Here is a 23,174-nt window from a genome sequence, read left to right as displayed (position 1 = left end):
GAGTAAGGAGAACAATTAAGGAGTACAATGGACGAATGCCATCGACAGAAGTAGGTAGATAGGTGGCCAAAATACCTCTTGGATAAGATCATAGTGCAACGCAGGCTTTGTCACCTAACGATTTACCATGTAAATTGCTAAATAGGGGTGAAGGACCATGAGAGTATGGAGTTCTGTATTAGAAACTCTTAATGTGGTAAACCGTATGCTCTGAATAGATTGAGGGTGAAGGGTTCTAAATCCGATGAGTGTGTATCCCAAAACGTAGAGCATTCTAAGAATATCATACAAGTATCCCATTTCCATGCAATCTTACCGGCAGCTTTGGGCTGACCTCTCCCTTGCAACAATGGCAGAAAAAGCGGTGCTGAGACACCGTCACCCCAGCCGCTGCAGCCACCTCCGCCATGTTCTCCCTCCTGCGAGCCGACCACCTAAGATTGGTGTCCCTGCGTGACGTCACAACTCGGAAGAAAACCTTACCGGGCTGGGACAGACCGCGGCTCTGCCTGACTGTGTGACGTCAGAACTTCGAAACGATAGAGGGAAGGGAAGGGATGGGATGGAACAGAACTGTCTCAGTTCTCTATGGTCGTATTCGAGGAAGCGCCACACAGAAATATTTCCTAGTCTACAATGCGCATGGGCAGAGCACTGTCCCAGCGCTGGCCATATTAAGATCAGGCTAAAGATCACGCCTCAATGATGTACTCCATGATAACAGCTTTCATTTTCCACTATCTTTCTGCACAATAAGCATGACAAACAGCCTTGTCAACAATGGATTTTATAGACTCTTGCTACTCGAAAACGGATCCGAACTATTAGTTATTTAAACGACAGTAACAACTAATAATTTACATACACGGGATGAAATGTAGGTTTCATTACCTCATTCCCTTAATTTGTTTACTTATACAATAAAATGGGTTCCGAGAAACACTTGTTTTTTTTTTAATTTTGAAGCATAATGTAATTTTATTTTCTAATATACGATATAGATATTGCATTTAAGCACGAGACTTCGGAACTTTAAAGATGGACGCTCTATTTGTCGTCTACCAAACATCACAGCCGTATTTGAAGGCTGGTGTGATTCTAACAGTGGTTTAACTCTGCGTTCCAAGTCTCAGCATGGCGAGAGAGTGAACACAGAGTTCCACAATATCTTTCCTTGTTTGTTCTTGAAAAGAGCAAATTTTCTTCACCTGGTGAGAAGACCTCTTTCCCGAGTTTTCCGGAGTGGTATTCGTGTGGTAAACTGGAGTTAGTTTAAGTGTGAGTGCCTGGGAACAAGTGAAATCCTGCAATCGATGTTTTTTTACCAACTCATTTTAATGTGTGCTTCTAGCCAGGAAGGTTTTATTAGAAATCTATCATCCTGTTTAAAACAAGTAAAGAGGGCACTGGAAGACACCACCGCCTTTCTCCGAGGCCAAGAAGAAATGCCTCGGAGAAAGGCAGCGCCATTTTCGGATTCGGGGGCGTGTTTGTCTTTTCTCTCCTCCAGCCATTGGCTGGAGGAGACAATGAGACTTTCTGTAAAAAACACGCCCCCCGATCCGAAAAGGACGGGGCATAATCGGAGTGACTGGACCTCTTCTCCAGTGGCTGGCCAGCATTTAAGAGGCCAGCCAATGGAGAACAGGAGAGAAGAGGGGCGGGTGCAAGCCCCTCTTCTCAATGTCATTAAATCTCGCGAGCGAGACTGCGCAAGCGCAGCCATCGCTAGCCGAGACCTAAAAATGACTATTATCTGCCGCCCAAACTATTCTTATAGCTTAGAGAACCTGAAATAGTCCGAATTGTCACATTTGTGCATACTGGTGGTTAGTAGTTATGCTGTTACTGGCAGCATAGCAGGGGCCATGTGTGATGCGAGCTGCAGTGGCCTCCTGATGAAAGCCCTGGCACTTATTGTTTTACAAAGGAAGCACTGTGCTCTAAGAGCCAAGCCATGACTCAGCTCGGGCTCAGCCCTTCCCTTGAATTCCCTGGCATTCCCACCTCTATCCTACCAGCACCAATTGAATGCAGAGACAGATCAGAGAGAGGCAAGCCCTGGTGCACTGATGGAGAGTGGGAGAGTACTTTTGCAGTGCTGTGAGCACCTGAGCAACTGTCAAAAAAGCTGTTTCATAAATATACGGTTACCAGATGACTCCATGTCACTAAGGAAGTGACGGCTTGACTTTTATCATTGTTATCAGGCACATGAGCTTCATTTGAGCAACTGAATTAACCACAATTACATCTTCCAGAATGCATTAAGCCAGTGGTGTAGCATGGGGGGCAGTCCGCCCCGGGCAGCACGAGTTTTGGTGGCGGTGGCATCCCCTCCCGCTCTAACCTGCGGCCGTCGCGGGAGAATCGCCAGCACAACCCCCCACTTGCTCTTACATTCGACTGCTGCAGGGGCTGCCACAGGCGGCAAAAGCCCTAGCTACACCACTGCATTGGGCTGTTAACTACCCACCAGAGAATGGAGCACTGCGCCCTAGGTAATGTAAGATCACCCAAGCACCGTACCGAAACCATTAGTGACCAATCGGCAAGAGATTTGAAATTCCATTGTAACTACTACGTTTTCCACCGCCAGGAAGACAAGCGCCTTGAAGTAGCTGGAAGGCCTCAGGCTGTCCTCTCAAGTTTTCAATGTCCATGCATGAGACCAAGGATATTGTGCTGGATAACTAAACACTTATAAGGTCCCAAAGGCGCGACCTATTGGCTATGCCAATGCTTGTTTTTAATTTGTTTTGTGGATCCTTAGCTAGAAAAGTGTCTACCTGATCTCAGGGAGTAGGCCCACCCTCCATCAAAACATGGATTTGGAGAGCGTAGGGTTGTCCACTTCGCATGACACTCGGCAGGTGTGTGAGGACATCCCGTCAAAACTTTGTCTGTGTGTCAAAGAGCGACTAGACGGACAGAAAGAAAGTTATAGAAAACGGTGAAACCTAGTTAAATCTGGTGGCCTTTTTGTGAATCTGATAAGGAATAAGAGACATGACTGCTGTGTAGTTATCGTGCAGATACACTTTCCATTGAAAAGTCATTTTTTTCAGTTGCCTTTAACGTTATACTGTATGGACAGTTCGGTACGAAATTTGTTGATTCACGTAGTAAGATATGGTACGGTATGCCCATTTTCGTACAGTGTTGTGGAACAAAATTAAAGGGGACAGGTCTGAAAAGATGTTTCCGTATTTGGCTCTCATAGGAAACCTAGCTTGCACCTCCATTCATAACGGCTGAACCGATTTTTAACAAACTTTTCATTAAATTGCAACTTTATTGAGAAAGTCTGCTGGTTTGGTGTGAATCTTTTCAGTAATATTGAGATACAAGCATATAAAAAATTGCTTGGTGGGCTTAAGAGTTAGCACTTTGGTGTTGCAAAACAGTGGTTTGCGACTCTTCTTGATCACATTTGAATTGTGTAGCAAACGTGAATAGCTGGAGAAGGGCTTTGTATTTTTTTCTGCCATTTTGTAAATTGCAAATCGGATCCAATTTGTTAACTCGATGCTGTGGAAAATAATTTCCATACCAGCGGAGTGGGATCTGGGGGATGGTGGAGAGGCAATGAGAGGGGGCCTTCCTCAGGGGAGTGCTGGGTGGGGTCGAACCTAGAGGCATGACAAACTTGAGTACAAAAAATGGCACATAACTTGCAAGTCAAAACGTGATCGCACGACCTGCAATTGTAAGTAGTGGGTACCCTCCAATTTTGTTAAACAGTTGTGACTCAAATGAGAATTGTGACTTGTACATAGAGGTACAAAAATTAGAGAGCTACAAAAAAGCAGTGTGAGGCACAGCAATAGATAGAGAGAGTGTGTGTGTGTGTGTGAGAGAGCTAAAGGTTGTATCCACCGGGGGTTGGGCGTAGGCAAGGTTGTGCAGCCAAACCCACTATGCATGGCTGAAGTCTATGCTTATTTGTGGTTGACTGCCCACAGCTGGTTGGATGTAAGAATTGGCAGTGGCTGTTGCCACTTTGTAGTGATGTTTCAGACGGACTTTCCATTGAAAATATGTTTTTGATACACTTATAACTTTGGTCTCTGTAGAAGGATATTCAACAAAATTGGCAGACAATTAGCTTTGTCCGTTTTTGCGCAATTCCACAAATATAAAAAAAAAGGGTGAGTGGAAATAGATTTCCCCCCCTATTTTTGCTTCCCTAGGAAATTGTGCTCGCACCTACAATGTGAGAGGTGCCTGATCCGAAGTTAGTGCACGGGAGCACTCAGATTCTTGGAAAATGGTGATTAAAAAAGCTTGGGGCGGGGTCAACAAGTTCCCCATGATAACGACTGAGGCTGCCATTTTATGTGTGTGGGGGAAGGCCCTATTTTGTGTAAATAATCACACTTTTAAAGGAGTCACAAGGTTTTTTCTATATGATTTAAAAAAAAATATATATACAAAAGGAACTCCGATGTGCGCAGCGAATGACGTGCACAGTGGGGGCATCAGAAGATGTCTACGAGTGGTGGGTTCGACGTAGGACCTAGCTCCGTACCAGTCTCTGAGAATGACCCCTGCAGTGGCCGTACACAGCTGGTGTGACCTCTTGTTGCTGCTGGTTAGGTGAAGGGCATGGGATTAAAGTGTACCATAAAAAGAAAAAAACTAGGAATTCACTGAAAAAACTGTTTGAAACCACTGAAATCAGTCGGCTAAGGGTCAAAGCACACATTTGTTTTCTGAATATTGGAGGAGGCGTTCTATTTACGGTCCCCACGCTGGCTGTAGTCTGGCGGAGTCGATGATTGCTTAGCTCAACCTCTAACCCTTTTATATGTGCTTCTTTTTCTTTTTGGCCGATGGGGACCATGCCCTTCATCCTCTAAAGGTAGATGAAAGAATAATTTCCCCTTGTAGGCAGGTGATTATTGTAGTTCAGTCTATGGCCTTAGGTTTGTGCTTGAGGGCCCAAAGTGGTCGACGGGACCTAAAAGCGCCTTCGCCCATTGGAGGCCTTTGTCTTTTAACTGTTAGGCCGTGGATTAAAATGGCTGAGATATACAAAAGCGATAAATATTTAAAATCTATTTAGCAACTTTTTTTAATGTTAATTTCTCAAAAGCTGCTGAACGGATTTACACTAAACTAACAAAAGCACTCTTTCTGAGTGAAGTTCTAATTTTATGTCCGGTTTGGCCTCACTTTGTGGTTATAGTTCAGATGCACTTTTTATTGAATATGCATGTTTTAATTTTCCTATAATTTTTTACCCTGTAGATGAGTTTGCACTAAAATTGGCAGTCACTTGGCGGGTGATCAAAAACTGTATGTTTCCCATTTTACTAAGATAAGAAAATTTGCTTATAGCAAAAAACACATAACAGATTTTGAATGAAATTAGAATTTTACGTAAAATCGTGTTACCATTGGCTTAGGGTAAATCAGTTCGCTAACTATAAGAATGCAGAGATACCATTAATCTAGCTGTCTGTCTAAAGAGTTTTGACTAAAACCAGATCGTCACTGAGCCAACTCACATAGGGAACCATACTCTTGATGGCTTTTTCACCAACTACGAGCGTATTATTTTTAACAGAGCCCTACCCATGGCTTGGACAGATCATAGCGCTGTATTCTTTGGGTTGACCATCCCAGGAGAGCCCTTCAAAACACCTAACATCAATAGTACGGCTGCAACTCACCCATGGCGGAAAATAAATACACATGACTTGTACTCAGCCTTACGCTCCCACACTCCTTGTCTAAACATTGATCCCGACTCGACAGCTCTCAATTTTGTTGGCTGGCTTGATTCAGCGGTCACCAAGCGTGCCCCTGAAAAACATGTATGTAACCGCAGGAAGCAATCCTCTGCACCGTGGTACACGCCCGAGCTGAAGGAACTTAAGAAGCAGTGTAAGGCCCAAGTACGAATATGGAAGAAGGATTATTCCTTAGTGGAAAAAAATAATTACAGAAAAAGTATTGGAAAGTAAAAAGAGGCAATAATTTCAGCAAAGTCACACTTCTTTACTGAGAGAATTAGTTCTGCCAAAAAATTCAGCCAAATGGTCCCTAGTACCATTGCATGCTACCCTGCCCCCCTTCTAAACAATATTCTAGACGCAGATCCATTCCAAATATCTGGAAAAAAATCGATAGTACGGCCCATCCTGAAAAAACCTTTGCAAGACGGAGGTTAAAAATTATCGGCCAATCTCTTGTCTGCCGTTTCCATCCAAAAGTTTTGAAAAATCCCTAAAGGAAGATCTGCTACATTTCCTAGAGTCAAATGTCAAAATGAACCCTGCACAACATGGATTTCGGCCTTTAGATTGCACAGAATCAGCACTTATTGCAGCCACCGAGAAGATCCGCATCCAGCTAGATGGAGGAGGGAAGGCAATATTAATTTTTCTAGACCTCTCAGCCGCATTCGATATGGTAAACCATCAAGCACTCATCCAGCGCTTATCTGAAATGGGGATCACAGGCGGAGCCTCCAATATATTAATATCATTTCTAGCGAACAGAGAATAAACTGTATCGATGGGAGGAAACAAATCACATCCTACACCCTGCCATGCAGAGTGCCCCAGGGAGTATGCTCAACTCTGTTCAATGTCTACGTTACCCCACTGGCTAAATTCATCCGCTCTCACTGCTTTACTGCTATCTGCTACGCGGACGACACGCAAATAGTGGTGTCTTTATCATCAAAGCTGGATGACATGGCAATGAAATTTAACAACTTTATGGTCCACATTATCAAATTGATGCAGGACAATTGCTTAAAGCTGAATACCGATAAAACTGAGGTGCTACTATTTGGTAAAAAATACATCTTTCTGGAACACATCCTGCTGGCCAAAATTAGCCAGACCTTGTCCATCCCCAGTAAAGAAGGTAAAAAGTGTAGGAGTTACTCTAGACGATCAGCTATCCTTATCGGACCAAGTCAATTTTATTACATCATGATGCTACACTTTGAAGATCCTAAAAAAAAACATACCTTTTATTCCGATGGATCTAAGGAAAACAGTGATTGTAGCCTCGGTGTTATCGAAGATTGATTATTGCAATGCCCTCTGTCTGGGTGCATAAAAGATGACCTTACGCAAGCTTCAATCACTTCAAAATGCAGCAGCATGTCTACTGCTTAAAATCCCCAAATTCTGGTCCCGCTCAGATCCGGTCATTCGGGGTATGGATTGGCCCTCGGGCCACTCCGATCGCATCGCGTTATATGCCGATGATGGTATCTTCTTCATTACGGACCCTTGGGCTTCCGGGCCCCGGGTGCTTCAGATTCTGCGGGTGTTCGGCGAGACTTCGGGCCTCTTGGTTAACCCTGCTAAGTCTACTCTATTCCCCCTGTATGGAGACCAGAGAAGCCAGGCTTGGGCCTCCCAGTTAGTGCTGGCCCCAGATCACATCAAATACCTGGGAGTGGAAGTCACTCGTACACCGCATCTAGCTTGGACTTTGAACATCGCACCCCTGCTGACCCAAGTCCGCAATGAAACTACGGTGTGGTCACACCTTCCACTCTCCCTCTACGGCCGATCGGCCATCTTTAAGATGGTGACATTACCGCGTCTCTTGTACCATCTTCAACATTACCCATTTCAGGTGCCCCAGGCGTGGTTCCGTCAGCTTAATGCACTTTTGAATGTATTCTTGTGGCATGGAGGGCCGGTGAGGGTCGCCTTGGCGACGTGTGTGCAATCTACCTATTGCGGGGGGATAGCGGTGGCGGACGTTCAGGCATATTACAGGGCCGCGCATCTCCTAGTTATAAATGAATGGTGGTATGCTTCCCCACGGATCCAGCCTATGCATTGGACCGGGCCGCGTTGGCGGAGACGCCTCTGCTGCATTTCCTCTATAACCGTTCCTCGCTGGGACGGTTGCCCCCGGCGTGTGCCACGGTGGTCCGGATCTGGCGGCAATCGGTCAATTCCATCGGATGGCGCGGCAGGCTTACGCGGGCCACACCATTGTGGCAGGGTACCCTGCTCAAGGAGACGGCAAGTTTGGAGGGCTTTCGCTATTGGGACGTAATAGGGATTTCCACGCTGGGGGACGTAATGAAGGGGGTATCGCTCAAATCATTCCAGATGTTGCAGGCGGAATTTGAGCTGCATAAATCCCAGTTTCACAGATACCTTCAATTGCGACATGCCCTCACACCTAGCGTCCGACATCTGGACACTCTGCCAGAGTTCCACCCGCTAGAGGGCAGACTCTTGATGGGGGACCTCGGGGATCACAAAATCCGAAAGATTTATCAGACGCTGACAACATTCATGAACACCACCCTAGATAATACCAAGGAGGCGTGGCAGCGAGATATCTCCACACTCACGGAGGACGATTGGGCGGAGGCTATCGCGGGTCCGCGATACGCGGCGGTGGCCACTAAATATCGATTTATACAATTCAAGTATTTGCATCGGGCATATTACACTCGGCACCGCCTCCGGCGCATGAACTTGATTGAGTCCCCCACATGTCTCCGGTGCGGCGACGGTGACGGCACCTTCCTACACACGTGTGGGACTGTGGTCGCTTGCGCCCGTTCTGGGACGCGGTTCTGTCATGCCTGGGGGGGTGCTGGGCTGGGAGCTACCCCTCGATCCCCGATTAACACTGTTGCACTGTACCGAGGAGATAGGGGGCAATATCTATAAGCGACACCTTCTGTTTCTGGGTTTGACGCTGGCCAAACGAGATATTGCCCAGCATTGGAAGTCCACTACCCCGCCCCCGGTTCAGGCCTGGAAGAAGGCGTTGGATCGCTGCATGTCCGCGGAAGAGGCGGTATTCTTGGCAAGGGGTTGTCCGAACAAGCATAGTAAAGTCTGGAAGAAATGGGCGCGATATCGGGGCATTGTATTCTGTACGGGCGGGTGCAGTGACATTGGACCCAATAGAGAGATTGATCAGAGCCCCGGTGGCTTCCTCTCCGAGGCCCCATGACCTATGAGCTGCGGGAGGGTAACCAGAATATGGAACAATCATTGATGGGAAATGTTGCATATCCATGTTGGACTGTGGGTTGGTGTGCTGTGCGGGAGGGGGAGAGGGTTTGTGGGTCTGATGTTCTGCAGACCAGGGGGGGGTTGAACAGGGATGCCAATTCTCATTATTCTTCTACCCGTATTGGTACCATGTATAGGGGCGAGTTCCCCGGTGTCCTTAAAATGCCAATAAAGTTTGTTGTAAAAAAAAAATCCCCAAATTCAATCCGGTGTCCCAAAGTATTTGAGATCTGCATTGGCTGCCGGTCCAGGTGGCAGAAGCTTTTTTCATTTGGTCTCTAAACTCTGGAACTCACTGCCTTTTTCATTGAGAAGCCAAACTAACTGACAGCTGTTTAGAAAAGCACTAAAAACATGACTGTTCACACCCAAGTCTTAACCTTTGCTTGTTCCCTCTGCTCAAGTTTTATTACCGCCCTAGCGCAAAGTGCCTCGGCATTCATGCGCTTTATAAAACCTTCTTTTCATTTCATAAGTGTTTAAAAAACGTTGATGAGTGAGCTCTAGAGGGTTAACAATTTTGTATATCTCTGCTGTGGAGAATTGGTATTCAGGAATTAACGAATCCTGTCCATCATAGTTGAAGCTTTATTAAATGTGATTGGCTGAGGATTTGGATTCTTTAATTTTTTATTTTAGACTATCTTAAATCACTGTTTTTTTTTTTTTTTTTTTAAATCATGAATTGTGCACTGTGGAAAAAAAAAAAAAGTCCACAGCAATAGAGTTGGGCCACCGTCAGAGATGCCTGCCCCTAGAGCAGTGGAAAAATGACACAAACCCTTAAAAATGGTTTGCTGTGATAAAATTGGATTTCTAATGAAAATAGCAATTGTATGGAGGCCAATTTTTGAGTGGCACTTTTTGTGGGATTTTCACTTGCATAGCTATTTTGCAGTTTAAAAAAAACATGGGAAAATAATATTCTCATTAAAAAAAACGTAGGAAAAAAAGCTTCTCATGCCACAAGACATACATAGTAAGGCATGGCTGCCCGCAATGGCAACTAATGGTCTTCAGCTTGTGGCAAAACCCAGCTGAGATGCAACTAAAGACAGTTGTTTACCTACACTGAGGACTGATTTACCCAGTGTGGATTATACATGCCCACACACCTATGCACACGTATGCCCACCCTGTATACAAAGACATTACAAATAATTAACTGAACTGCAGAGTTTAGTCATCATAATTCTCTCGATGTAGTCACTCCCAAGGCTTGGGAAACAGGTTTGATGAGGCCAACAGACCATAAGGTGAGGAGTGGGCAAATCAGACTTGTGGACGAGATGCTTAACATGGGGTATCAGACACGAACACACATATACAGAAATGAGGACTCTGAGACAGTCAGACAGGAAAATAGAGCCACAGTCTAAGCAACATTAGAAATATTCACTGGAATGAGGGAAAGGGGACATGAAAAAAGGGCACTAACCATTATTGCTTAGATTGGGGCCAGGAGACACTGACAGTGGGACTGGTAAACTGTACGATTAGGACAAAGGATGACATTGAGAGAGGGATGAAGAGTTACATACTTATGTACCGATACGCACAGGCAGGTGGGTACAAGGAGAAATGGAGTCCCCAACTTAAACCCTGGCTCAGACAGGGAGCAAAAGACATGGAATTAGAAAGGCATACCCTAGGTACATGTGACTATGTGGCAGACATACACATGTTGGTGAGCCAGACCGATATTGCATCATAGTAGGGACACTCATGGCTGTGAGGCAGGGAAACTCCTGGTGACATATGGCCGCAGGGCAGGGAAACACGGTTACTGGGCAGGTAGACGCAGACTTAGAACAAAGATATATGGACATATGAGCAGGGGTGTCAGATGTAGGGACATGGTGACTCAGGCTGAAGAAAGGAGATATTGACCTTGACTTGAAAGCGTAGTGAATTGTATGTGTGGGGGTCAATAATTCACTAAGAAAAAAAACACAGTAAAAGATATAGGGAGATAAAATCATACACATAAAATGGTAACAGTTATATAAACAAATGGAATGACTTAACCCATTTTTGTACCATTGCATGTTTCAAATGTAATGTCTATGTATTTTATCAAGTCAAGTCAAAATACTTCATTTCTAAGAAAAAAATTCGTACAAAAATATTGCACATTTCCCAACTCATTAATATAAGCAACTATGTATTTAATCAATTTAGGTGGATTCAGAAAAGTGGCAACAACCTGTGTCACTCAGGACATGGACTATGGAATCGCCTCACAACTACAAAAACAATTGTCATGATGTAACAGTCTTCTTTTGTCCTGGAGCAACTTACTTCGAGGTTGAGTTTGATGAAAGGTGTGAAACAGAAAAGAGGTAATTTTGTTTATTCTATGGTATCCAAAATAATGATTCACATGGCTTCTTTCATTAACTAATATGTTAAATCTGTTTTGATACATCGGGCTTCTTCCGACAAAAAATAAAATTAATAATAAAACCGTTCTGCTGCATCCTTATCTTTATCTATACATTCTTAGATTTCCCTGTGCTGTCCAAGATAATTTAGTAAACTTATCTGCAATAGGAGTAGCAGCTTCATTCAAAGCATCTTAACAACGCAGCTCATTCAGTACATGTGCATTAATGAGTGTAATTTTAGTTTTCTGTTTCATACAGTTAGAGGGACTCAGTTTGTGATTCTAGATATAGAAGTAGCACTTGACATAATGCCATATGGACATTGTCAGACCTGCCACCTCCCAGTATGGATATGTCTAAGGAATTCGTCAGGTCAGCTTTTGACTGTCTCTTTGGCGCACCAAAGGCAAGCCCCGTCTGCGCCTGTCCGCGCCTGGCCCGGGCCTAGGGCCAAGACCCCTGCTCAAAATGAATTAAATAATGAGAGGCTAACCTACACCAGAATCGAACTGCTCATACTCTGGTGCAATCTTAGTTGCCCTACGCTGAATATGCTGGCAGAAACTAAGAATTGCATGAACTGCCAGATGCCATTCAAATTTACTAAAACCAAGGGACTAATACAGCAACATACCCACTCTATCAAGAAGGCTACCAAAGTCATTTTGGCTGGACTAATTACTGCACGGTCATTAGTAAAACACAACACAGAAATGTCCGCACTAATGGAAACACAAACTTTGATTTAGTTTTTATTACACAAACATGGGCGGATGACACCTCAGATTCAGATAGATCATTAGCCACACCAGAAGGATACGCAATCATCTGGGCAGATAGGAAAGGGAAAAGAGGAGGGGGGGGGCTGGCTATCATCTTCCGGGACAAACTGAGAGCCAGGGGCTCGGACCTGGGCAGTAGTCCGGACTGCAAGATCCTATCTTTTCAGATCTCCATCACAAACAACTACACGTGGAAAGGTTTCTTGGTTTATAGGCCGCCTAGGGCTAAAACTCCTCTGATTCAGCTATTAAGCCCGTTCTTAGAATCTAGTGTAAAAGACGCAGATTTAACCATCCTGGGCGATTTTAATGTACACTTAGAAAAGAGCTCAGTCAAAAACACAATTACATTGACTGATGCAATGTCTAACATATCCTTGGAGCAAATTGTTAAGCAAGACACACGTGTGGCGGGGCACACCCTCGATGGGATCTTCACCTCAAATACTAACATCGAATTTGTGGAAATACTCCCCGTTACTTGGTCAGACCATAAAGTAATAACATTTACTTTAAAGCTAGAGCATGTCTCAGATGTGACTACTTCCCAGCCTAGGTATGTCACCATTCAGGACTTGACTAAGATTGACACTCCTAAACTACAGGAGCAACTTTCCACGACCATTCCAGAATTAGTTAGCAACCTAGCCGCCAATCAGGTTTTCAGTTGGGTGATCTCAGCAATCAAATTAACAGTCCCTCTCAGAAAGATAACTTTGAGGAGAAAAAATCCTTCACAACCATGGTTCTCCGACAAACTGAAGGTACAAAAACAAAATTGTAGAAGGACGGAAAGGAAATGGAGATCCAATTACGAACAACAGATGAAAGAAGAGTAAAGAACTGCCCTAGCAATTTACAAAAAACTAATCCTAGAAGAAAAAAGTAATTATTTTATACGAAAAATAAATGAGGCCAAGAATTCCAGCAAGGAACTATTTACCACGGTAAAATAACGAACAAACATCAAATCCAACAAACAGATAGAGGACAGAACTGAACTATGCAAAAGTTTAGGGCAGTTCTTCGTGGACAACGTCAATTCTGTCTATGAATCCTTTAAAATGACAGATAAGTCTGCTGCCTCACAGTTATGCATTAAACCCAAACAGGGACCGACCACCGGGAGCCCCAATTCGGAGTTCCATTTTGTGCCCCCAACTGTTGAACAGATCAAACGGGTGGTAATGACTACTAGGTCTGCGGGCCTATCGGATCCGTGTCCACCTAAGGTGATACACCTGTTTCCAGATCTACTAAGCGACCAACTAGCCCTGGTCTTCACAAACATAATTAAATCTAACTGTTTCCCAGATGCCTGGAAAACTGCATCAGTTCTGCCGCTATTAAAAAACCCTAATTTAGATCCACAGAATCCTGGAAACTACAGACCAATCTCGAGAATCCCCTTCGTAGTCAAAGTACTGGAAAATGTAATGAACAAGCAACTATCACAATTTTTAACATCTGTAAATGCACTGGATCACTCACAATATGGGTCTCGAGAGGAACACGGAACTGAAACAGCACTGCTTATGGCAGTGGAGGAACTCAGGAGTGTACTAGATGCGGGAGGGAAGGCCGCCTTGATTTTATTAGATCTCTCGGCGGCCTTCGACACTTTAAACCATGATACACTCCTGACCGACTAGCCGCAGTAGGAGTACATGATATGGCACGCAAGTTGTTAGCCTCCTATCTAACCGATAGAACTTTCACAGTTAAATTAGGAGAGGCTACATCCAAACCTTTTAACTCACCGTGCGGCGTATCACAGGGGTCTTCCTTGAGCCCTACCCTTTTTAATATGTATGTGGCCCCACTAGCAGCTATAATAAGGAACTGTGGTTTCCTACCAGTATCCTATGCAGACGACGCTCAAATAGTGGTATCGGTCTCAAACAACCTAGAAGAAACCGCAGGCAGATTCAACAACTGCATGAGACAGATTAATCAATGGATGCAGTGTAACTGCTTAAAACTAAACCGTGATAAAACCGAAATCATGATGTTGGGGGCAGACACTAAATGCTGGTCGCCTAAATGGTGGTCAGACACCCTAGGGTACTGCCCCACCCCTGTGAATAAAGTTAGAAATCTAGGAATAATTCTGGATAACAAACTATCCTTTGACGCTCAGACTAACAAACTGTCTTCTACGGTTTGGTATATCCTCAAAATGATAAAAAATATACTGCCGTTCATTCCCCAGGTCTCATGCAAAACATTAGTAACAGCATTGACCTTATCCAGGCTAGATTATGGGAATGCGCTCTATGCTGGGTTATAGAGCCAACATCTAGCAAAACTCCAGCACTTACAGAACGCAGCAGCAAGGATGGTGCTAAACATTCCAAAATTTGAGCCAGTAGCCCATAGACTGAGCCCTCCATTGGTTACCCATTGGAACGAGAATACAGTTCAAAGCAGTCTGTCTGGCCTATAAAGTCCTCCATGGGTCATGACCCCTTCTCTTAAAAACACATCTGAAACAATACAAGCCATCCAGAAGCCTGAGATCGAGCCAGGCAAAGCTGATTCAGGTCCCCAAATTTAAGCAAGTTAGGTGGGGGGGATGAAGCTTCCTGCTTCAGGCAGCCAAGACCTGGAACCTTCTCCCTATTACAATCAAAAACAGCACATCTCAGCTATCATTCAGGAAAGAGGTAAAAACCTGGTTGTTTACTTCTAAGGTTGTGCAATATACTCGGCAGACCATCGACTTAGCGCCAAGACGCCCACGGGCAATTGCGCACTTTATAAATTCACAAATCAAATCAATCAAATCTTCCTATGGAGTCTGATAGATCTGAATATGTTTGCATGAAGCCAGTTGGTCTTTTAAATAGGAGGAAGATAGAAATGCATCCTAGGTAACCACCCATTTCATATAGTCTCCATCTCATGGCACACTCCTGTTTCAACACTCTGCCCACGCTCCAATACAAAGCATCTGATCCAGGCTAAGATTTTCCTGAGCAGTCTGAGCTGTGCTGCAGCTAATGGGAATATAGCTTATGGTCAACCAGGTTATAGGCTGTTTAAGTTTCACAAGAGTCCAGGTTACTGGGCGCCTTTTGCCAGGGACCGATCAAACTGGTTCCTGAATATCTCCTTTAAGAGATATGCACATTTCATTTTTTATAAAACCACATTTAAAAACTTGTAGACTTGTTTTTTTTATTACCCTCTAGAGGACCAACAAGGCTTTCTTTCATCTTTGTATCCTAATCCCTGTATCCTTCTATCACTTGATGCACTTATCCAGATGCTGAGTGTTTTCTTCTTGTACTTTTTATTGCATTTCAGAATATAAATTTTCAAATCACATTCTTGTTTCCTCTAGTTTATGCATGTTTACATTTTTAGACCTGTGATATTTGCAGTGTTAACACAAACTGACATATTTGTTGGCTATGCCTGGCACTATATTTCCAACATCTGCATTGCTTTGCCCAATGTCTTGTTATGCATTTCATGAAGGTTACTTAAAAGAAGTCTAAGATCCATCTTATGTTCGCAGGCCTATCCCAAAGTTGAGACCTAATTCCTCAAAATTGTAGTTCTCTTAAGATTTTTTTTGACGTTTTTAGTTAAAAAAGGCACTATTGTGTTTGCAACAAATGTTACATGGTAGAGTACATTACATTAAAGATAACATTAATATCAACACTTACTGTTCATTGTATAAAAATGAAATGGTATTTCTGTAGCTTTCAGCTACACAATCCTCAGTTTCCTGGTGCTGAATAAAATTTTCTAGAACAGAAGGCGGCAGTAAGGAGAAAACTTATAATCTAAAGTGAAAAGTTTTAGAAGATTTGTGTAACTGAAGTGATATTCTGTAGAGTGAAACAAGGGGGGGGGGAAGTCCATTCCATAATGTGGCCATGCAAAATTGGAATGAGAAATGTGAGGAATTGCAAGATGACTGCCAGTAGCCAAATATAATGTTCTTATATAGGGGTGTAGCTAAAGAAACATTTTCTTCCGATTAATCCAGTCACTGAAAATTGGGTGGCTCAGTGACTTAGGCAAATGGCCTCAAAATGGCTGCGCTTGGCAATAGGAAGCCAATGTAGAGAAGCTAGATAAGCAGTGATTTGACTGAAGTTCCTAAGTGTAAGAATTAGACAGGCTACTACATTGTGAGCCAATAGTAATCTGTAAAGAAGTATTTTAGCAAGACAGATGAAAAGATCAGGGCATTAAGTGAGTTTTAAAAAGGGGGGAAGGGGTGGGGAGTTAGGTAATTAAGGGTGTGATCTCAACATGTAAACTGAATTTCTGTGAATACCATAATGTTACCCAACCAGCATTTGGTTCCTCTCCGAGCTGTCTGTTAATGTATCCAGCTATACAACACAGCGACTGACATAAACCCTAAATTTAGTCAGGACTATTTTCTTTGGTTGTTAGCTGGTTAAGATAAATGAGTATGAACAATAATTGTTTTGTAAACAACATTTTCAATTTTGACATTGTGAGACTGTGAATTGAACATTACTAAGGCCTGTGCAAGGGGTAGTGGTCTTCATAGTGTTTCAATCACTCTTCTTATGTTCACATTGTTAGACATGAATGCCTTTTTCTCCCCACATCTCCTTCATCTGCATATCGTAAACCTCATTTCTTTCCTCTTCAGCACCCTCTCTTCTCTCCCTCCTGAATGCATCTCCTCACATTTTCAGTTTACCACAGTCCTAACACACAATGCACTCGCTTTCTCTCAGTACCTAAATTTGTTCTACAAGCCATAGGAGCTGATCCAAAAATTCCATGTGAATTTGCAAATGTGCCAAAATGTCTGGGACCTCAAAGAAACAGATGTCACAACCCTGAGCTCCAGTCTGGTCATGCGTTGGCAAATGTGATTCTAGTTCTCAGATTGATCAGGAGGCCAAGGAAAAAACTAATTGACCTTTTCGTTGACTGTAAAAATGTGTTTGTTCATCAGTATTCTATGCTAAGACAACAGCTAGATATTTCAGTTCCTCAGGATGGAGGTGCTTGACGAAGAATTGCCACTCCTCTTAGTCGAATGCACTACACTCAAGAGTGAGGAAGGCTTTCCCTGCAGTAGGGTGTAACATCTATACTGTATGGCTGCCTTTGTTACTGCCTTCTAGGCCCTTTCAGCATGAGTCGGCATCCTAAGACGTACCACAAAACGTAGAGAGGCTCATCCTTTTAGGCTCAATTGTGCTAGTCCCTCATTCATAAAGGTTTACTTGTAATAAAAAATTTTATGATCCTACTTAACTTAGTTATTTCTTTTAATTAAATTGAAGTATTTTATTAGTGTAGACCTATCAACATGGACAGTGGAGTGCGTTGTCATTAAAGTAGTAACAATGAACAAAAAGATACAAAAATAGGGATAAAGAGGTAGAGAGGGAGTAAAGTTATTCTGGAAGGTGCAGTCTGAGGAGGTGTGTTTTTAAACTTTATTCAGAGTGAAAGGAGATTGGGATTCAACGTAATGCAAATCAGATAGGGTTTCATAATCTGAGTGCTAATAAAGATGAGGCTTGTTTTGATGTTTGCTTCTTTTGGCTCTACAGATTTCTAGAATGCCATGATCCATTTTCTTGATTATCTTACCTTCTGTAATTTGTTTTTCAGATATTACTGTAGGATCTGTGTGGATACTAATATGGGCTGTCATTCCCTAACTGATTCATATTTAAGGGCATGAGGGTTTTTGTGGATATTAGGTAGCTAGAAAGACGTTATTGGGGTTTTGAGTTGTCATTAGAATGATTACATTTTTAGAGTGTTCAATTAAAAATGTAGCCAGGGGATGGGGAAAGGAATGCTGTAAAGTACGCAAGAAGCATAATTTGTTGTGTTTGAGCTTTGTTGTAGATGACAGCAGTTCAAATGAGGGAATTGTATGGGGAGTCAGTTGGAGTAGGTGTAGTAGTTCCTGACAATGAGTACAGTGCCACATCTGTGTTTGTCTATCCTTGTGAAAGACAAAGTAAACAGCTGTGTTTGACAGTTGTCAAATGATAGTGGTGAAGCAGGTGTGGACCAGTGGTGGCTCGCATAGGGCGTGCTGCGGTGGGGCGGGGAAGGGACATGGAGGGGGGTAGAAAACTCAGACATACGACAGAACGGAGGAACGTAATAATTACTTTCCTCCGCTCCGTCGTATGTCCGTGTTTGCTAACCCCCCCTGCCACCCTGCCCCTTCCCCACCCCGCAGCATGCCCTATGTGAGCCGCCACTGTTGTGGACCTGTTCCCCATGACTAATAGCTAATCTAAGCTGGGCGGTGTTAAGATGTCTAAGTTTTTTGTTGTTGTTTGTAGCAATTATTTTTATTGCCATAATTTAAGTATTGAAAAATAACAGCATTTTGTTAATTTTTTGTATTGTCTTTATTAAATGTTGGGTACAAAACAAGATTGCATCCAACATTGCACAATATGGTTGGTCATATCCTCCGATTACAAGAACTGAAATCTGTTCATAATGTCCAAAGCATCATATATAATCCTTGAATAACAGGATTCAATGAGTGTCAAGACTATTCATGCGAGTATCTAGATAGAGGGAGACGGCCCAGTGGTGGGTAGGGTGAGGAGTGGAGTCAATCGTCAGTAGTCTGTTCTAGGGTGCGGAAGTATATGCGGCAGAGTAACCAGATGTCTTTAGTGGTGGGAGGTCTGGCACTTCCCCAATGCAGAGCTAGCTCCCTCTTGCCCAGTAGTAGTGCCATGGACACCAGGTGGCGAAAGGCATGGGGCACATCATGGGTATATCCAGTAGGGCGACCATTGGGGTCTGGGGTCATTGTATTTTCGATCATGGCAGGGACATGTGTGCATACATTTTCCCAATAGCTGGCCACCACCAGACATGTCCAAGTTAAATGGGCAAATTCCGCTCCGGGGGCTTGGCATTTTAATCATCTGTCAGATCTAGTATGGTCGTATTTGGCGATATCCAATGGGGAGAGGTAATATCGGTGTAAGTATTTGAAATGTATCAGTTTGTGTCTGTGGTTAAGGGAAATGCGTGTTGTCTGTGCACAACAATAGCCCCATATCTGGTCTGTAAGTGGGGTCCCCAACTCCATCTCCCAGACCTCTTGTGTCCGTGTAGTTGTGTCCGGCTTCATGACCATGCATGAGTGACAAAGTTTTGATGTCCTATGTCCGCCGTCTGATGCTGTAATTTCCAAGGACAGGGGTGGTAAATAATCTGGTGGGAGCGGATACATAGGTGTGAGAGACCGTAGGGTGTTCTGGAGTCTCTTGAAAAAAAAGAGGTCGGTCCATGTAGGGGGTGCTTTGCACCAGTGTGTTGTCTGTCAGTTGCAGAATGTGGCCATTGGGAAATTGGTCGCCCATGGTGGAAAAGGAGTGCTGACCAGTGTTTCTCGTGTAAGCGGGAGCCGTGGGTTATCTAGCAAAGGGATGGCGTTCGAGTCGAGGGGCCTGCCCCTCAAAATGCGTCACAGCCTGCTCCAATCCCAACAGGTTGTGGAGACTGTTGGAATATCTTTGGTCTCCAGCGTTATGCCCAGGGTAAGATCTGGGAGTGTAAAAGTCCATCCAGTTGAGCGCGGTCAGGGTAAATGTATATGGGATACGTGTGTCTGGGTGATAGCAATGGTAGGTATAATGGCACTGACCAACAAGGTAGTAAAGGCAGAAATCTGGGACCCCAAGGCCTCCACATTCATAAGGGAGAGTCAATGTTTCCCAGCGGATGCGTGAGCGGTCTCCTGCTCAGACCAGGCTCAAGAGAATGCCATGCAGGTTGCGGAAAAAGGTCTGCGGCAGAGGAATAGGAATGTTGGTAAATGGATACAAAAAATGTTGCAATACCACCATTTTAATAATGGCCTCTCATCCTGCCATTGTCCACTTGTGCTGTGAGGGCTTCCACTGCGCTGGAGGATCTGATCCCTATTTCTGTGCAGGTGGATACCCAGGTATTTGGTCACATTGTCGGCCCATCTAAGGGGGTGGTCCACTGACAGTTGCTGGGCAGCATCTGTTACCAGAAAAGCTGTGACTCAGCCCAGTTAATGCAGAGCCCTGAGAGGTTTGTGAATTTAGCCATCTCCTGCATAAGCGGGGGTAAGATGTCCTGCAGGTGCCTAATAAATAGCAGGATATCTTCTGCTTATAGCGATAGTAGCAGTGGGCCATGTGTGAGTTGTAGCTCGCGGTGGGAGTGCCTGTCTTGCAGCGCCCCAACCAGCAGGTCCATCACAATTATAACGAGGAGAGGGGACAGCGAGCATCCTTGCCTGGTGCCCTGTAGCACTGGAATTGTATCTGTAAGTGTGCCGTTTAGCCGGAGACGGGCTGTAGGCTTAGTGTATAGGAGCATGATTAGTGTAAGGAATGGGGGGAATTCCCAGATTTGCAAGGACAGTTCTCAAGAATGACCACTTAAGTCAATCGAATGCCTTCTCGGCATCTAGTAGGGCCACAGTACCTTGTGTATCTGGGGCAACCTTATTAAGCACAAGCACCGGAAATATGGTTCGGAGATTGAGGGAAGTTGAGCAGTGCGGGACGAATCCTGACTGGGCTGGTGAGATAATCTGTTCATCAATAGGGCTAGTTTACTGTCAAGTACTTTGGCTAGAATCTTGTTATCAAAGTTTAGCAAGTATAGTGGATGGTAGGAGGCGCATCTACTGGTATCATTGCCTGGCTTTCACAATATAGTCAGGACTGCCTCGTGCAGTGTGTGTGGTAGCTCGCCAGTAGTTAGTGACTCATTCTAGTGGGTGATGAGTTGCGGGTCAGCTGTTGAACGCTTTATAGAAAATTCCAGTTAGGCCATCCAAGCCCGGCGCCTTGGACCCGTCCAGTGCTGTAAATGGCCTGTGACACCTCCTCCAGCCTTGAAGGTTCACTAAGAAACTCCTGCTGACCATTTGACAGCCAAACCATTGCAATATCTTCGAGATATGTAGTGATCTCCGAGGGAATGTCTATGGGGTTGGAGGTGTATAATTCCCGATAGTACTTTTGGAATTTTTGCAGGATGTTTTCACTTCCTGTAATGGTGGTTCCTGAATCGAAGCGTAGCCCAGCTATGTGGTTTTGCTGTCTGTTCGGTCGCTGTAGGCAAGCCAGGGTATGGCCAAGTCATTCACCCTCCCCATAGGGGCGGGCTCTGTCATGCTTGCCCAAGTACGTGATCTCCCTCTCCGCTAAAGCATGGAATTCTGCCAGAAGGGTCGATCATTGGTGTGTTTGAGGCATGTGGGCTGCTGAATTCATATCTGTGCATAGATCGCCGCCTAGTGTTGGGTCCGGATGATTGCACATTGTTGTCCTGGAAGAGTCTTCGAAGTATCACGAGATAGGTGGCTCCTCCCCTGGACTACAGTGCGCATGGGCATCCTCTCCATCCTTAGATTGTTTTTTTCCGCCATTGGGTTTGGATGTGCTAATCTTAGCTCAAGTTCGGAAACTTTAGTTTAAGGCCAAAAGGCCTTTAGATCTCGTCGGTATTGTTCGTGTTCGGCATCGACCAGTTTATTTTGTGTTTTAGTACCTTCTTCACGCTTTTCGGATCCGCTTCTGTCCGAACATCGATCACCGCTCGACGATGGAATCGAGGACTCCTTTCAAGAGATGTCCTTTATGCCATGCGAAATACCCACACGTCGATGTCCATCCGGTGTGCAACAAATGTCTCTCACCGGATCATGATGAGTCGAAATGTATGGCCTGCGCCCGGTTCCGCTCGAAGAAGACTCTGCGGAATCGACGGGCAGCGAGATTGGAGGCACAGCAATCGGCGCCTGCCCCGGTCAACATCTTCAGCACCTGAGGATGAGGAAGCCGAGAGCGTAGAAGACATAGACTCCAGCCACGCTTCCGAACATGAATCCCGATCGGAAGACGATGATGAGGTGATCTTCAAGGACGAAGACGCCGTCGACGAGGTAGGAGACTACAATGAGGCCCTTGGGGCCGAGGAAAATAGCTCCAGCGAAGAGCTAGGCCAACCCGTCGATACGGAGGCCGAGAGACAAAGTCGTCATAAGGCTCAGGTCGAGGGATCGCCTGCGGCCTTACCCAAGATCAGTCACACAGTTCTTCGGCCCCGCCTCGAACATTTCACAGGAGCCATTAATATCGAAGACGACTGGATTTCCTTCAGTGAAACCGAAACCGTCCGTCGCACCGGTTACATCGAAACCGAAAGTGAAACAGGTTGCGATCGGATCGAAGGCCTCGAAGCCCTCCACTCCTTCGACGCCGGCACAGGTCATCGGCACCGACCACACCAAAAGAGATTTCGGTGCCGAGCTCACCACGACGGGTTCCGGCGCCGAGCCAAAGAAGAAGGCCCTCGGTCCCCACAAGGCGCCTCGGCCTATGGCACCGAAGATTACGGCCCAACCCACCAAGGTCAAGGTGGTCGATCCGTCTGCGTCGACATCAAAGGGTGCGGTGCCTGCCAAATCATCGGCTCCGAGGAGCGTCGATACCCACCTTCGGATCGACGACCCAAAGACTGGGAATAAGTCTGATACCGCCTCGACGCCTGCCTCCAAGGTGCCTATCGGTTCCAAAGTGCCATCTGCGTTCACCTTGCAACAGGTCTCAGCGTCGTTGCAACGCATCAGGGACCGGGCAACCCTCCAACCTACGTCGGGTCCCGAAACGCACACGGCCGCAAAAGCACACTCTGCGCCGGCGCACATCACATTTGGATTGCCGCCGCCCAAGGCACCGAAAATGTTGGAAATTCGGACACGTGTCCACCAAACACAGTCACTATCCACTGGACAAATCGATATCGAGCCTTCACAGGCACACTTTATCGACGTCGACACTGGTAGGCTGATGCTCCGCAAGCGGAAAATCACACCAGAAAAGGGTTTGGACTCATACAAGATTCCTTTGAAACAAAAACTGCCGGCAGGTTCCGCACCAGTGCTTCATGAAACCTTTCAACCCTTCCTTCAGGACCCACCGTCTTTTTCTCCTACGTAT

At 44.9% G+C, this 23,174-nt stretch overlaps 1 protein-coding gene across 2 annotated transcripts in view; it reads left to right on the top strand.

Moving 5' to 3' along the window:
• The window catches only part of ZZEF1 (zinc finger ZZ-type and EF-hand domain containing 1), a 1,433,434-nt gene that overhangs the window by 466,643 nt on the left and 943,617 nt on the right, over positions 1-23,174 (top strand). For both annotated transcript variants that reach the window (XM_085649580.1, XM_085649579.1), the window contains one exon: positions 11,202-11,362. In XM_085649580.1, coding sequence (XP_085505706.1) covers positions 11,202-11,362 — 161 coding nt within the window. The remainder of the gene's footprint in view (positions 1-11,201; positions 11,363-23,174) is intronic.

The sequence above is a fragment of the Triturus cristatus genome, chromosome 3_2 (genome assembly GCF_964204655.1).
Source record: "Triturus cristatus chromosome 3_2, aTriCri1.1, whole genome shotgun sequence".
In the NCBI taxonomy this organism is placed as follows: Eukaryota; Metazoa; Chordata; class Amphibia; order Caudata; family Salamandridae; genus Triturus; species Triturus cristatus.
This window is presented reverse-complemented; position numbering and strand designations above follow the sequence as displayed.